General features: G+C 41.0%; 1 protein-coding gene across 1 annotated transcript; it reads right to left on the bottom strand.

The window, feature by feature from the left end:
* Window positions 1–2,274: 2,274 nt before the first annotated feature.
* Window positions 2,275–16,622, bottom strand: ipo7 (importin 7). The gene is made up of 25 exons (XM_003442285.5): window positions 16,408–16,622; window positions 14,055–14,136; window positions 11,564–11,717; window positions 11,297–11,455; window positions 11,045–11,201; window positions 10,841–10,930; window positions 10,643–10,737; window positions 10,148–10,232; window positions 9,900–10,034; window positions 9,573–9,672; window positions 9,406–9,482; window positions 9,165–9,281; window positions 8,715–8,804; window positions 8,434–8,599; window positions 8,182–8,342; window positions 7,543–7,671; window positions 6,750–6,816; window positions 6,507–6,632; window positions 6,326–6,423; window positions 6,118–6,213; window positions 5,714–5,934; window positions 4,510–4,718; window positions 4,204–4,410; window positions 3,990–4,106; window positions 2,275–3,382 (listed from the first exon to the last, which is right to left on the bottom strand). The coding sequence occupies exons 1-25, from the start codon at window positions 16,489–16,491 to the stop codon at window positions 3,285–3,287; spliced, it is 3,120 nt and encodes a 1,039-aa protein (XP_003442333.1). The 5' UTR covers window positions 16,492–16,622; the 3' UTR covers window positions 2,275–3,284.
* Between the last annotated feature and the right edge of the window lie 1,229 nt (window positions 16,623–17,851).

Below are 17,851 nucleotides of genomic sequence, written 5' to 3'. Positions count from 1 at the left end.
AGAGAAGCGCTGCGCTAGAGGCGCAAAAAAGGGAGAAGTGTGATAGCGCCACATGTTGTTTAGTTTTTTTTATGTGTCCCCCTGCTAATGGAAGTTTGTTTAGTTGACCCGACTAATTAAAACCAAATAACACGTCAACAGTTTATTTAATCATGAATAAGTAACTTTAAAGTGAGCCTGCTATGCTCTACGTTGGTGGGTGTTTGAATTAAACATGGTCGTTCATGACTTCAAAAATCCCTGTGAGACAAAAAAATACTTCAGGCTGCTTTAAACACTTAGTTTTAGACATTCTTTTTCCAGTCTCGGCTCTCTGTGATGTCAAGAGCCGTTATCCCTGATATGGTGACGTCAGGGACACAGCTCCTAGTAACCTTGCTCCTCCCGCCTACTGTCCAAGCCTTCTGTTTAAGATCTGCAGCCAGACAGAACAGAGCTGGCTTATTTTTAACTAAAATTAAAATTAACCGATTTGGCCATTTTTTTTCTAATTGTTAATGATTTTTAGAGTGCCGCAGCCGCTGGATTGGGGCATACTGGAAAAGGTTTGAGAGCCTAGAGGAGAGCATAACACCTCCACTTCCTAGTTCTACATGTTATAACTGTGCTGCAGTTTGATTCCACATATACTTTTGATGGTATACAAAAGCAGGTTAAGTTATTGAACGTTCATACTGATGCTACGTGATTTTTTTTTAATCTCTTCGTTATGTTGTGTTATTCTAATTTGTGTTGAAAATGTGCTGGTGAGGATGGATGACTCCCCCTGCAGACCAAGTCTACTGTCAGCTGCTTATTCCCAGGGGGGTGAACACAGCAGGTAGCTCCATGCGTTTGATTTCTTAGGTTTTACACCAGATGCTCTTCCTGATACAACCTCAAACAGATTTCTGTCTCCTCCTGGGATTAGACAGGTGATCTTTCACTTATTGGGTAAGTGTAACCTGCTACACTAACTCAAATCTAGCTACAGTTACAGATAAAGTGACCTGAACCCAAAAGAGTACTTCAAATCCAGGCAACTTCGAGGGAAACGCTCATCAAGGACGTCTTCAGAGGTTACTCCAGTATTTTTTTTTCACATGGGGTGAACTGAACTATTCAAGGGTTAGGGGCCTCAATAAATAAGATCATTCTATCAGAAATAAATACAGAATTAAAAACTTGTTTTTGGGAAAACAAAACAAAACAAAACAAAACAAAAAATAAAAAAACAGGCATGATTTCCCTCCTCTAAGAGAGGGAATCTAAAATAAATTTGTAATGAATACTTGTTTTGGAAAGTGTTGAAAGAAGCATTTAGATACAAAGAAGCATAACCACCCAAATCAAAATCAAATAACATAACAAAATTTGTTACTTTATATTTACTTTTACAATTAGTTTGTTAATATGTAGTTACACCACTTTGATTTTTTGGCTTTAGTCCATAGTTAATATTTATACCTCATATTTATCTGGATCTCATTTTTTAATTATTGTAGTTGCATGCGCTCCTGTACGTATTACAAAACTGACAATAAAGTTGGCTTTGACTTTTGGGTAGCTTAAGCTAACAACCTAAACACTTGAAACAGTTACTGGAGTACAATACCGCCCTCCAGGATTTAGTGGAGAAAAGCAGAAATGAATCAAAATGTACTCAAGTAATTGTACTTAATACGCCTTAATACACCTCTGGTCCAAGTTGGTGCTGTTGGACTGCATCTGACGAACCTTATCAAATAACCCACTTTCTGATTTGCTTCATTGTACTGAAGGTATATGTCAGAGGTAAGATTTAGGAAAATCAGGTATTATAATAAAAACACAAAACTTCTTAAAGGAAGCTGATTCACAGTCCTGTAGACATACAGAATCTCAATAGAGACCGAGCTCAAGTAACATTTTTACCACATTAACAATTACTAAAGCTAAAAACATTGGCGTTTACATTTTTATTATATGTTTCCAAGGTCACAAAACCATTTCAGTTCATTTTTCCCCCAAACTATAGTTTTTATTTTTGTTTTAGTTAAGTAAAATGTTTTGGGGGGTTTTCACATTTGAGTTACCTAGGATAACCTTGTTTGAGTGGTTGCCAGAGCATCGTGCACATATACTTAATACTAAAAAAATGAATTCTGATCTGTGATCACCTGAGAGCGCTGCTTTTTGATGGGTAGTCATCTGAGGAAAAAAGTTATTTACTCATTCATCATAAAACACATTTATAAAGCAGGTAAAGACACAAGCCTGGATAAGGAAACACTCGTCATCATGAATTCCCTTATCTTTTTTTTTTTTTTAATATGTTGTTGTATATATAGATGGTTCATCCATACACCAACCAAAAGCTTGAGACCTTCACGATAAGTCCAATTGTACATGCTTCAAAGATGTATCCAACTGCACTGTCAGTGCTCAAACACTTGTCCTGCAGCCAATAGTGAACACCAAAAGCATTCTCTTTTCCTGAAGTCGCCCACTGATCCCCTCTGTAACCAGATTATCACAACCTGCCATTACAGAAATCACTTGCAAAGTAACAAAGTTACAGCTGTTTTCATTTTTAAATAGTTTTCAATTTAAAAAAAAATTTGCAGTCTGATACAGAGGGCTAGGAGACCTGAACAATATGAAAGTGCTAGTATTATTAATTTACAGAGATCAGGCATCACATAGTGCTATGAATTATCCAATATGCTACATATGAATACAGCTGTTGATACCTTACAAATGCCTCTGGTTGTTTTTTTTCAAGGCTACTTGAAAAATAAACAATAACCTTGGCTTGTATGTACATAAACATGAGTTTTGTTTATGCTGAAAATAACGTTGATTTCACCACTACCAGAGGTATAATCTTATTAGGCCAAATGGCCATGACGGTGATAATGAAATATTTAGTCCCATTATCAATTCTAACAGTTAATCCCCCAAATTTTGTGTAAGTGAGAAAAAAACAAACAAACAAACAAACAAAAAAAAAAAAAAACACAAAGCCAAAAAGAGTTGCTGTCATGGTATCCCCTCCACGCTGGGCTCCAGAAGACAGCGCTGTTCAGAGCTTCTTCATCATCATCATCATCTCCTGCATCGTGCTCAAGTTCTTGGTTCGTTTTCCTCCCAGCCACTGGTTGCATTTTGGTGCAATTTCCCCCATTTGACAGATTGAAGAATGACTGAGAAGAACCAGTTCTGGAACCACTACTTAAGGGAACAACACAAGCTTTTTTTTTTTTTTCTTCTTTTTTCACTTCACTACAATCAGTCACGGAGTAATAAAAAGTAGAACAGATGACTCAATTCATTCCTGGAGCAGTGCCTCCAAAGTTGAAAGTAGATGGCACCACTGGCGCTGTGAACTTGTATCCGCCGTGTTTCTCGATCATCTTGGATTCTGTAATAAGAGAGGCAATTTGTTTTTTTAAATAAAATAAAAACAGGAGAAAACAGTTGTTTTCTCAAGATTTACTGCTGTCCAGCTATGCAGCTCACCTAAAACAACCAAGGAGTAAAATCTGTATCTTTTTACCATGACAGGTAACTTTATTTACTCCCACTGGGCGCGGGCAGTATTTATTTGTTTGTTTGTTTATGCATTCCTACTAGGCCCCCATGAAGAAGGAAAAGTTGGTCTAACCAAAGAACAGTCTGGAAAAAACTGCTTGGCCATCACTGTGGTCTATTATCAGAAGCTGCAATGGCGAGAAGGACTGACATTTATTACCAAAGAGGGATTTTAGACATGTTTTCTTTCGTGTGGCAAACGTCAGATTTTTATTATACCATGCGTTTCTGAGCCAATAACGGCTTATTTCAGTATGTTAGTCTGAAATGCAATTAGATGGAGGCAGTGAATGCTACAGTAGTTTTTATTACAGGTACAACTGCATCAACAACAATGAAAAAGAAAAAGCAGCACATACAAAAACACTTTATTTTCAGACTTTAGAGCACTGCAAGATTTAAATTGGAAAACTTGGGTAGTCTTAGCCGGGCCTCACCATGTGCTGCCCGTCTCTGATCTGCAAGTGTGGCGATGTCCTGAAGCTGTTTGCCCTGTTCCTCGTCGAGAGATTGCGTTAGCGCCTGGTACCATGCTGGGTCACGGGTCTGGAGATCTGCACCACATCAAGGTGACATCAATTAGTGATGTCAAAAAAAATACAAATACATATAGTGGTTTGTTTTTAGGCCATCGGCAGCTTGTGGTCTTACTCTGTAGAATGACTTTGAAGATCTGATATTCGTCCACCAAGTTATCTTCGTCATCTACGGCTGTAGTGTAGCCCTCGAGTGCCGTCTCCTCTGCATCGTCCTCCTCCCAGTCCTCGTCGTCTCCGTCCTCTCCTGCATGCTTTGCCAGCATCTCCAAGTATTCCTGGCCCTCCTCGTCAATGTCATCCTCGTCGCTGCCCAGCTCCGCTATAATTGCAGAGGTAAGGTGACACATTTAGACATTACCTCCCTGATTAACGCTGAACGCTTAGACACATTAAAAATAAATAAAAATCTTCATCTTACCATTATCATCCTCTTCTTCCCCATCCTCCTCGTCATCATCTTCATCGTTCTCATGCTCTGCTCGACAAGCGTACGCCCTCTTGAGGCCACTGAAAAGCAAGATGGCTGCTGGAAGAAGCTGGCTGGCCACCTGGTTGATGGCCTGAGGCCTGTGCTCGAGATCCATGAGAGCACATAGTCCCAGAATGCACATCTTCCTGTCATGGAGGCTGAGAGAGGAGTAAAAGCATTAAAAGGTGCAGAATCTTCTGAGATTCATCAAGGATGAACACAAAAAATACTGAGAGATAAGACGCTTGGGCCAGTCACTTTAATTTTATACTATAGTTTCACTGCCAGCAGGTAGACCGTTAATAGTGATTTCAAGGTAACCTTTAAATCTGCTAAAATAAAAATAATCAGTTCATTCTGGAAAAGACATTTTTCCAAAAAAAGGTGACTATCCCTCCTTTTCTTCAGTGTCTCATCTGTGTATCGCTCCAGTCACATAGCAGCTGCACCGACCCGATATTTCTAAAAAAAAGAGCCATCGGTCAGATGTGACAAGAGGCAGCTACATTAACTGCCATGTTGTTCTACACTTGCTGAGCACCAGCATTAGTGAACCACAGGAACAAGGCTAGACCCAAAGGCTCAGGAGTCTGGAACAGTTCTTTGTTTGTCGACGTTTTGAAATTCTCCACAAACAACTGAAAATCTCTCCCCCTTCCCTTGTTGGGAGGCTTTTATTGCAGTTTCAGTACCCAGCTCCATTAATGTGATCTCAACTCAGTATGAGGAGGGGAAAATGCAGCAAAATAAGAAGAACTAACACAGCGAACAGCGTCATAGACAGAGCCTGATGCTGCGTGTAGACAACACCGTGATTCATTCCCAGTCTCTTCTTCACAGTGAGAAATACAGCTTATTAATCCAAAATACCTATACTATTAAAAAGTTCTTTTACAAGATCAGTGAAAAGCTAAATGGATAATTAGAGAGTAATAAACATATGCAGCTATAAAGAAAACAAAGGTGCAGGGCTTTGTTAGAAACGGCCCTAACAGCCTGCTTTAAATTTACAAGCAGTCATTCGTGCTGATTAACAGTGATTACTATTCAATGTCAGCTGGGGAAATAAAAGCAAATGTGTTTTTTGCATCTTCAATTGCTAACTGGCGCACACCTAAGCTGCGATTCGCAGTATTAAAAACATCAGTCTTACCCAAGGAAGCAGTCAACGTCTTTCAGCCACTGGCTTATGAAGTGGTTTGTGATTGGTTCTGTGTTGTTGGGAAAGCGGAGATTCTCCAGAGTGTTGAGGAGCAGAGGAGGGCTGTAGTACAGTGCAGCGATGGCCACCTGGAGGCACATAGTCCTCAGCTCGCTGGTCTTCACCTCCCGCGTCAAACGCTCCAGTGCAGTCGTCACAAACAAAGGCACAACCTTCAAGTGCAGGATGAGGTTTTAAAAAAAATAATAATACTACAAAAAAAAAAAAAACCCAAGCAGGAACTGTACAACAAAAATCTACTTTTACATTTTATTTCACAGCCAAGTGATGATGCTCTTTTTAATGTCACAGCTCGTTATTCTGAAGCGTAAATGCGATCTTTATTCAACACTGACCTGATCAATGCCGCGGCCTTTGCACTGCAGAATGATCACTTCTAGGAGCTTGGCTGCGTGGCACTCTGGGTCCTCACCTGGATCGCCCGTCAGGATCTGTGTGAACACACAGGATGGTTTAACCACCAAAAATCATACTCAGCAACTAATTTAGCCAGAATAAAAACAGGCCATCTCACATTATGTAGAATCAACTGCAGCACCTTACCTTCTTACACATGCTATAGATTATCTCCAGGTATTTAGTGTCAGAGAGGAGGGTGTCCGTATCAACTGTGACATAGTTGTGAAGGAGAGGCATCATATCTGAAAGAGACAGTTATTCACTCAGCTGAACAGACAGACAAAATTACACAGGGTGTGAAAATTTAATTGAAAAATCAAAGTACCTGTGAAGTAGTCAAACCCATCCTGCTGGAAGACTTCATACACAAGTGGAAGGAGCTGCCACATCTGCGGCGACACCTGCTGGCAGGTGAGGCTGTGGGCCAAGGACAGGATCTCCTCATAGAATTCTGGGGGGAAAACCGAAAGTGCATCACTGGAGGTAAACACGATCCGTTTACCACAAAGAGTTTAAGACCAGCATGCGGGAGGAATGTGGAAACACCGGAAGAACCGGTCTCACTTACCCAGTACATGCTGCTGCAGCACAGTGCCGATGACCTGCAGACAGATGCCCTCGAGCTGCTGGGTGATCTGAAACACCACAAAACATCAAAGAAAATTCAGAATTCACTTTCACTTTCTGGTTCACTGAAGAAAATGCAGCTGTTGAGATCAAAACTATATTGCTTTTGCTTCACATAAGGCTCTTAATTTAGCACGAGTAGTAAGTAAAAATAGTCTTTTGGATCCAAACTTTGTTATACGTGGAAATTTGAATTGGAAGCACAATTTCCAGATCCACTTGGAAACTTTGGACTAGAACTCTCCAACTGTACTAACTTTAACCTGGGACAACACTTATCTGAGTCAATACCATCTGTGCCGTTATGTCCTCTAATGCACCTACATCCATTGAATTGGTTACATTTCCATTTTCCAAATCCACAGGTCAAATAAAATGATACCACTTCGGTGCAGCAAAGCAATGCATGTTGACAATCCTGAATTACAGAACCATTACGCAATTTAAAAAACCCAGAGTGCTTATTGACTGAGCAGCAGTAGTCCTGTGTTTCAGCAGACATGGTGGCAGCGTGCCCCGGCTCTATTTCTAGCGTCTGCCTCAGCCTCTGAGTCATTTTGAACATGGTGAGAACAGAGCGTGTTCCCAGGAGTTGGTGGGTGGCTCGAGTGTGTTGGCAGGAACGCTGCAGCAGCAGACCAGAGCCGCTTCCACAGAGGAAGTGGCACCGAGATGAGCGATCAGCCGGGAGGGGTGTACATGTGGGCAGCGGCTACGGTGGCTATGATGCTAACCTCTTTGTGGTCCTCCACCACACTCAGCAGTGTGTCGATGGTGTTGAGGATGCCCATGGCGGTCACAGCCTTGTCATCCCCTCCCTCCTCGTCAGGGCCCGTCTGAATCACCTGGTTGAACGTCATGGCCTGCCAGAGAGCAAACAGGAGAGAGCATTACGACTGTGTCTATGATGAGCCGAGCACTTTCTAGTGAACCTCATAGCAACACATGAATCATCAGGCAGGAGATTGGAGCCTTCATATTAATCACTTCTGAAAAGAGAAAAGCAACAAAAAAAAGGAAAGAGGGGAAAAAAAAGAAAAGATTTTGTTGTAGCTTTCTCTTAAAAGCAGCACAGAGAGGAACCGCAGTCACTTTGCAAACATTCAGCATCAATCATCAGTGCATGAGATGGAAAATAAAGAAGCCAAAGAGAAGAAAAGTCAGAAACTTGACAAGACACTTATCCCTGATACTGATTCTGTTCATGACAGAATCTTCAATTTTTTAAAAAGAAATTTTTTTTAATTAATACAACATTGTTTCCCTTATGGGATGACAGCTCTCCTCATTTATCGCTCTATAGGAGCAGTTTTATGTGGCATCTTTGTGAGATTATGCCATGACAATGTAGCCTCCATCATGGCTGCACTTACCAAATGCTGTGTCATCTCCACTGCAATCGGGGTGACCTCCTCACTGTATTCGCAGATCATCTTCTGTATGACATTAGTGAGGTCGTCATTCTCCGTCTCTCTGACGATGTGCAGCAGCGCCTGCATCACTGGCCGAATGAAGGGGGTGATGTATTCTTTGGCTAAAAACGACACAAGGAAAAATGTTGTTAGATGGGAACTGAACTTTAGTGTTTTAGTATAACATCAGGCTCCATGAATATATTATCTCACCCTTCTCCTGATTGCTAATGAGAACCTGCAGGGCGATAGCGGCCTCCACCTTAACTGGCATCTCATTGTCATTGATTAGACAGTTGCGGGTCAGCTCGAGGGCCGTCTGCAGATTCTGGTCATTTTTGAACTTCACCTCACAGAAGTAATGCAGCACCCAGCAAGCCTATGGGAAAAGGCGGCAGGACCCACTGATTAAACACATCCTACGTAAAGTTATTCCGTGCTATTATCACACAAGTCTGACGACTGGTGATTATGTGGATTATGTGATCACTTACTCTGGCTCTCATGTATCCCAGTTCACTGCGGAACAGGGGGAAGACGTGATTCTGCAGCATGAACTCCATCTGGTCTTTGTATACCTTTTTCTGCATAAAAGGAGGAAGGAAAAAAAAAAAGTCAGTTTCATGAGGCAATCAAAACGGTTTACACTTGCAGTGGTTTGCAGAAAGAGGATGCTCAGGCTGAATTCGGGTGATTGATAATTACACAGCTTCAGCGCTGATATTTTGCCCACAGCTAGGAAAGTATTAAAATGGACTGCAATAAAGCACAACTGAGTAAAGAGCAGTTTTCACCATCAGTGCAATATCTGCAACTGAACACTCAGGAAGGCAGTCATGGTAAAAACATGAGTGAAAGTGGAACTAAAGGTCTTTTAGTTTGTGCCTAGAAAACAGGAATTCGTCAGATAAGTGGAGAAAACGGGCCAGCAGAGAGACGTTTACCTTGAGCAGGATTTCAGCCAGAGAGCCTATCATGTGAAGGGCGCCGTCTTTTTTCCTGGGGTCAGAGGTGGGGTCTGTGAGAATCTGGTAACAGAAGCCCATAGTCTTTTGCAGCACCTAAACGGAGTAAGAAGAACATTTTATTATTTTCTGGACCTCAAATACAGATTATAGGGATAGTTCTTTTTTTCCTCCCCCTTAGGGTACAAATTTTTAATACAACTAAGAAAAACGGCCTCACCTCTTTCCTCTTGTTGCAGGCAGTGAAGAGAAGCGTCTGGGCTGCAGTTGTTGGAGAGATAAAATCCTCGAAAACATCTGACAGAGACAGCACAGATTGGAGCAATTGTTAGTCATCACTCATGCACGAACTCTTTTGGCTTTCAGACATTGACCATCTCAGCTTACCAAACTTCATCCGGATGTACTCGTATGGATCCTCCTGCCAGAGCTCCTCATCGCTGTCTGTGTAACACATGAGGGGGAAAACCACGTCCTGAATGATACCCTGAAAGATCAAAGTCACAATGGTCAGGGAGCATCAGCACAGTTTGTTCTTGGACAAAAACGGTACATCAGAGTTCACATTGCAATCATTACATATGCAAAGATGCATTTTAAACTGCAGTTATCAAGATTCATTCACTGCTCTTTTTCAAAGTGTTTCATAAACCACTAACAGTCTTAGACACATTTGTGAAATATCTAGCACATTTAAGCATTTTGAATTTTTACCTGGATGTGTTGTTTGAGGTTTTTCCACGTCAGAGCGTGCGCTATCCCCTGGTTGATATAGTTGAGCGTCTGTTGGAGTACTCTGGGAGCCACATATTGCTTTTCCTTGTATTGGTATAAGACTTTCAGCAGCACCTAGAGGCAAAGTGTGAAAAGTAACTCTTTACATTTGTGGGTTTCACTCCAAAAAACAAAGTTCAATTTAAAAGGTGAGCTGCTGCTGCTGTTTCATCTTCCTAAGTTCTTACCTGCTGTGCACCGACTGCATATTCCTTTAGGAAAAGTTCAGCAAACTCTGCGTACTCTTTGGTTGTGTTTCCTGGGCTTCCATACCTGCAAACACAGTATGTATGTTAAACCAAGTGGCAATCTTTAGGGCTGAAGTACTAAAACAGCATTAAATAGCACATTTACAGCCTGGTACAAAAAACACTGGTTAGTTTCTTTCCTCATACTAACTGGAGGGGAGAAGGTTTTTTGTTTTGGGGGGGGGGTGTCACTGTAATGCTTAAAGTGAAGGGTGAGGAAGATTTGATGTAGCAACACAAACAGCTCTGGTGACTGCTGTCTGGTAGGATTAACTTATACTAATCTGAGTGTAGTTCATCAATGTTGCTTCAAAAATGCTGAGTCCAAACACAGTGGGTGCATCTATTTTGTTTTTTTAAAACATGCAGTCTGTGTGTTAAACTTGCTCCTATGATTTACCGAACAAGTTAAGGGAACAATTATTGGATTTTTACCTCTCAAAGAGCCGAGCCAAGATGTGGAGGGCCCACTTCTTACACTTCCACCATGGAAGCTCAGGCCGCTCATCTTCATCGATCTGCATTGTCTCCTGCAGCACAGACAGGAACCAGTATCACAGTCAGCATGTGGAGCAGGTAAATGTGAACACCTTGTGAAAACTGGAAATCTTTTTTTGTTTTTTTCCTACTTACCGGAGGCACATCTCTGTCTACTACCGTTTTCAGGATTTCCATCCACTCTGTCAGGTTCTGTCTGTTGATGAGCTCCAGAGGAAGGTTGTACTGTGGAAGGAGACAAGCCAGTTATTTACTCCAGTGTCACTAGATATTAAGATGTGTGTCAAAGAAGGAGAATTAAAAATAAACAATGATTTTACTGAACAAACCAAAGAATACCTGGAAGAGGGCATAGAGGATTTTAAAGATCTGTTTCTGTATGAGGACAGAGTCAGTAGAGTGGTCAGGGAGCAGCTGGATGAAGCGTTCTTTCAGCATGGGCATGAAGATGTGCATGGCGGCCACCAGTGGCTGACGCTCTTCTGGTTTCTTGTATCTGTTTCATACACAAGGCCCACAAGCTCAATGTTAGATCCACAGCGTGTGGGTCTCAAGACAATGTAAAGGTCAACTCGGAAAAGTCTGACTTACTCGTAGTTTTTGACAAGCTGGTAAAGGCAAAGCAAGATGCCCAGCCACCCTGCACTGTTGTCTGACTGCAGGTAGAAGCCAATCTTGTCCACGATGGTCGTCCACTTGCCGGGGTAGTCATGCTTGATCATGTGGTGAATACATGTTGTCAGCTGGACCCTGACAAGTTCAACAGACGACTTTCAGATTGGGTAACATAATGCAAGAGTGACAAACTCTCCTCAGCTCCTTCTCTCGCTCTACTCATCCAGTGGGGTTTGTGGTTACCTGATGCGCTCGGGGGAGTGGATGATGGCCTCCACTATGTTGTCTCGAATGAACTGCCTGTCCTCCTCGGGGATGTTATTAACAGGCGTCTCTGTGCCTGAACCGTCTCCATCGCTCCAGTGCTGGGTTATCATGTTCTTAAGGTAAATCACACCTGGACAGACAGGAACACAGAGGTTAGAGCACAGCCCAGAAATGCAACACACACACAAACCGTAATAAACGTCACAAAAAAAGATTACATTTTAGCACAAATAGTTGGGCAGCTTCCAAATGAAAGCACAGAATGAGTGCACAGAAACCATGTGGAGAATGAAGAGGAGACTTAAAGAAACTGTTTCAAGTTTTGCTCCCTGAGGCTCTTTCTGTTATCTTGGTTTGAAATGTAGTGAAACTGGACTTTGAAAGGAGTGTTGACAGCACTTCACTGTATAGGAAAGAGGTGTGACAGATTTATAAAAAGACAACAGCTGATAGCTTTAACTTCAATGAAAGCAAAAACTCCTAAACTGAAGACAGGATTCCTCCCATAACGTTTGAGAGACACTCCAAAGACTTATTCTGGGGAACGATGTGAACTTATGAAACTGACACATGGGTATATGATCCCCAGAAAAGGTAAAAGGCTGTATATCTGCCATCTTAAAATGGGTATAAAATGGAAAAATACACAAAGACTTCAACAGATTTTACCAAAAAAAGAGCAGTCTCAAATACCAGAAGGAAAAAATAACGTGGAAAGCATGATTTTAAAATCATACTTCTCTTTACGATGGGATATCAAAATAAGCCACCAACTTCATGCAACCCCTAAACTCGCACCCATCATCATTATAGCTGCGTACATCACAGCAATGTGAATTGAGCGCCAAATAAAGCCTATGCTGCAGAAATAAATTCCCCCATCTGTAGGTCAGTTTTGAATGTAGCACCAGGGTGTCAGCTGGGTTCACATCTACAGTGTGGGGGCCTCACTATGAGGTTTGTAGCTCACAAGGAAAGGCATCTGAGAGAGGGGAGGTCAACACAAATGCCTACAGCAACTGTGAGTCAATCATAATCCACCCCATCAATGCTGATGGAGCACAGCCCCCCGCCCCCTTTCACCGATGACTACACTGCACAACAAAGTCGCTAGCAATGTGTCATAAATTAAATTTATAACCACGAGGAAAATGTGTTTACACAAAATACTTTCACCCTCTGTATTTACTTGGTAACAAATCTTGAAACAACTCACGCTGCACATCCTGTCAACACGTATTCACATACAACGTAAATCTACATTCAAACATGATGCCCAGAGACAGCTGGCTGCCATCAATGCATCTGATCAAACTATTAATGGAAAAAAAATTATCTAATAACTGTCAATCACCACTAAAGCAGCGCCACTCATATTTCAAAAATTTAAAAAGCATTTTTGTTGTGTTGGACAGCCTACCAGCATCAAACCAGACAGGCTGCAAACAGTAATCTGGCCAACCAAAGTGACTACATGCCAGAACAATAAATTAAGACGACGTTCGTTTGTAATCAGCTTCACTGTTGATATTAGTCCAAAGCTTCTGTACAGTCTGGACCGCAAAATAATGTCTGACATTTTTTTTCCCTTATGGCTAAAAAAGTAATTTATAATACCCGAGCACAGATCTATAGAAGCTTAATTTGCTGGGAGAGCCATGTATTCTTGGGAGGTGTGCGCACAATAATTAAGATGCTATGTGTGCACTTTCTGTAACAACTCTGGCCCAGATTTTAACTTTGAGGAAGGTGTCAGTGGAGGGAAAGTTCTATGTTCAGAGAGCAGCATTTGACTGAAGCTATATTTAACCAACTCCACGTGTGCACTGCACTTCAGCGTGGTACTTTAGCCTCACAAAAACAAGTGTGAATCACAGATCATCACTTAATAACTCCCCCTTAAAAAAAAAAAAAAAAAATTATATAATCAGCCTCTATAACTTGGGATCGCAGGTAATAGATCCGTTTTCTTATTTAATGCAGTCTGACAAATTTGGAGTAAAGTGTAGGATAAAAGCGGTAAAAAAGTCAAACAGTAGCAAGGTGGATTCAGTGGACACTAAGGTATACATTGATGGATTGCAATAAGAGCTTAAAATAAACCAAACAAAACATTAAATTAATTTTCCTGACCAAGTCCTTGAGCACTGAACAAACTCAAGGGCTGAAACAAACAGAAATTGAAGTGAGGACATTTTTACAGATGCGAAAAATAAATAAATAAATGTAATCACATCTTTTATTTGTGGATGTGAATTTGGTTTCAAGTCATAAAATAGTTTGACTCAGAAAACAAACTAAACATATGAACAGAACATTAAACCCAATGATGAGTCACTTTTCTTTCAAAGAAAACAACTGCAATTAAGAATAATTATTAACAAATGCAAAAACGTTTGGCTTTTTTTTTTTTTTTTAAATCCTACGACTGTATAATTATTCGTTTGCTGAGAAAGTTCTGACTCACCTGCTTGCCTGACAGGCAAGTCCAGCTGATCAGTCATGGTGACGCGAAGCAGCGTGGACACAAAATTTACCCGGGCGTGACCCTGTAAGCATTGAAAACAAATATATGTAAGCCGGTTATAAAGACAAAACATCTCCCATCTCTTTGTTTAAAGATTCATTATTTGCCTTTATTATTATTTTATTTAGACAAGATAGCAGAGTTGACAGGAAAGGAGAGACAGACATCCATCATGCAGGCAGAATGACACAGAGGAAATGGCCTGGGGAGAATCAAACCCAGGCCCCTATAGTAGCCCTTCAGCATACGGGTAGCCTGTTTAACCAACGCCCCAACATCTCTCTTTTAGTATAGTTTCATGTGTGCTGGACTTCAAGTTAGTTTTAATGAATCTTTTTGAGCTGGCATTTAAGTATACTTGAAATGGTCCAAATCTAACCTGGCAGTTTGAGCACACACTATGTACTCAGATACTCATACATCAACACTGTTGCTGAGTAACTGAAAACAGAAGCACATGACTTATTGTTACAAATCTGCAATATTATGATCTTTGAAGGATTTTTAAAAATAATTTACTACAGGAGGAGGAAAAAATATCCCATAGTCCAGGTCAGTTTTACAGCATCAGTCAAGACATTTGTCCAACCTAAAATATGATTAAGTAATAAAATAATCATCACCAGAACAGAAACTATATCAGACTGGTACCTGATAACTTCTAAAGCCATTAAAAAACACATCAGCATAGTCAGTCTCTAATAAATACATTAATGTCCTACAGTTCAAGGGTCACTGAATTTAATTTATCTTAAGCTTCATTCACTGTTCAACTGACAATTCTCCATGAAAAGCAGTGAGAGTTTATGACTAAGCAAAGAACCACATTTAGAAACCACAGATTTACTCCATCCTCCTCCAGAAGACATGACTTCTATTGAAAAAAACAAAAAAAAACAAAAAAACAACTCCAAGAGGTCCAGCCAGCTTTGTGAAAATACTCCGAGCTCTGCCATTCAAGGGAAGCAACACTAACAACGCTTACGTGGGTGTAAAGCAAAACCTTAGCCCCAAGCATTGCCAAAAATACATAACTGAGACATTAGCGCCTGAATAATAAACAAACTCAACCATTTCATTCGGTACGCCCATGCAAGCTAGTGCACTTCCAAACAACAAAAAAATGATTATTCCATGTTATGCTTATTGAGTTGGAAATGTGTCCAACTCCATCACTATACAGCACCAGTTAGGTCCTCAATGGCACATGAAATTAAGACGCTTTGCAGCAATAACTTTTATTAGATACACCTAAAGCACTCCAGTACACCAGCTGTGCTATGAAGTGCCAGGGATGGTGATTTAATTTTACAGGATGGCAGGACTCTGTCCCGCATTTAATCGCCATTAACAAACCAAATACGCTCTCAGGAAAGTAACGCACAACTTAAACCGACTTGAATTACCTTAAAAATGTATCCAGTTGTTTTATTCAGATTAATTTCCATATATCAGAAATAAAACTAATGGTTAGTGTGACCAGACATTTTTTCACTCACACAGTGCGGATGCTGCCTCGACCAGGATAGTTGCTAACTCTGAACTTTAGCTCACACGGACCTCGGAAAACAAACTATTTTACTACACATTTCACGCAGTAGATGTGAAGCCCACGATTCTATAACGGGAAGCTAAGACAAACTGTACTAAAATAATCGATTATGTAAATTTTATTGCGTTGCTAAATACTGTGAACAGTTCAGGGACTGCCAGTGACACGTGAGCAGCTGCTATGTAGCGGAGCTACAGCAGCTCATCCAACAAGTAGCCAAGTAGCTAGCTGACATTAGCCACCTAGCTAGACACCAGTATCCCGCTGTTAAATACCCTGCCTTCCACTTGCCTTGCATTTGACCAGCCTCTTTTGTCACCTAACAAGCCGCTAGAATCGTTCTTCCGCCGTGTCAGCCTTGAATTTAGTCGAAATTGTACCGAAACGATACAAGCTCAGCTCACACTTATCGCTTCGGCAGGGCAACAACCGTTAGCTTCTTTAGCATTAGCGGCACAGCTGGCTGAAGATGAGGCTAACAGTGACGCTGGTTACTGCCACACGAGCGTGTTATCACCTAATCACAAAAAGGACTGATCACTTCGTTTTTGTGACGCAAAAACAGCAACTTAAGTCTGGACAATCACAGAGTCTGCTAGCCGAGCGGGACATGAACGCCTGAACTGCCACACTAAAGGCAGCAGAGCCCAGCCTGCGTGATCGCACCATCTTGATGTTGTGAACGGCCGAGGCCCGACCCAACCAAGACCGCGCCACAACTGCCTTCATCTTAACTTTTACCTCGTTCAGCTGTCGCTCCGCGGCCTCACGCAGATTGGGGTCCATCGTACCCCTAAGGGCCTCGACCAAAGCCTCGGGATCCATCACGAAAACTCTGTTTACGGCTCGGATTTTAATATATCACAGCTCTATCAATTCCCAGTCACTGCGCACATGGACGCACAGCTCTCCGGTTACCCGGCGCGAAAGGAAGCAGTGAATGAAGTACCCGGATAGATCAGCGCCAAATTTGTGCAAGACGAACATCCGGCAGCGCCCGTGGACCTCTGGGAGGTGTAGTTTCCAGCTACATGGTATCATATTATCTACTGAAATTCAAAAAGATGAGGAAGCTGACCCACCTACTGGCTGCATTTATTCAACGATTTAAATTTTTTTTTTAGTTTTAACTCCTTTTATTTCTTGATTTCTTTACATAAATAAAGGTCATTTAAGGCTATTCATTAGGCTACTGTGAATGATTTGCATTCTCATTTGATAGTCTGAAATAAAGTTTCTATAGGAAAGACAGAATGCATGCGTGTGAATGAGAGGGAAGCAGGTGGAGAGGTGAAGCCTAAATGAATTTAAATACCTGGGGCCAAACATCAAAAGCAACGGATAGTGTGAGTGTCAGGGGTGATGCATGACAAAATGATAGTAGCAAGAATGAAAGCGAAGGTTTACAAGACTGAAGTGAGACCTGTTATATTGTATTTTTTGGAGACAGTGGAACTGACAAAAAGACAGGAGGTTGAGCTGAAGGTGGCAGACCAGAAGATCCAATATTTTTTAATTGGGAAAAAAAGTATGCCAGAGGGATATCCTTGTTTCCCAATAAGTCACCCCTATAACGATGTGCTATATAATGGTGTGAACTCTGCCAGCTGTCTTGCGTGGTGGTGGCACCATCATGTTGTGGGGCTGTTTTGCTGCTAGTGGTACATTGCACAAACAGGATTGAATGATGAAGAAGTAGAACTTCCTCCAAATTCTTCAACTTCTTCAAATTGCTAAGGGACATAGAACTCAGTATTAATGGGGTGTATTTATGCATTTTAGCATGCAAATTTAACCCATGTGAATGAGTGAAAACATATATATATATATATATATATATATATATATTTTTTTTTTTTTTTTTTTTAAACTTGTGCACCTTCTTTTTTTTTTAGTTAGAAGTTAAAGATGTATAGTATACAATTATTCCATCCTGGGAAAAGAACAGTTCAAAGAAATCATCAAAAGCCCCAAACTTATAAAAAAAATACATGCCTAAGATGAGTGTCTGTGAACTTTTGACCCCAACTTTAAATATAGTTGGTCTATTGAATCAAAATAAAGTATGTGCAGTATGTACATCTGTATGTTTCTTTGTTTTGTTTTCCTATTGTGATGTATGTGTTTATTTTGGATTTATTTTTTGTTTGCTTTTAATTCTGGAGCGCAAGTCCGTAATAAAAAC

Source organism: Oreochromis niloticus, linkage group LG1 (assembly GCF_001858045.2).
Source record: "Oreochromis niloticus isolate F11D_XX linkage group LG1, O_niloticus_UMD_NMBU, whole genome shotgun sequence".
Classification (NCBI taxonomy): Eukaryota; Metazoa; Chordata; class Actinopteri; order Cichliformes; family Cichlidae; genus Oreochromis; species Oreochromis niloticus.
The sequence above is the reverse complement of the archived record's forward strand: the minus strand, read 5'-3'. Positions and strand labels throughout refer to the sequence as shown.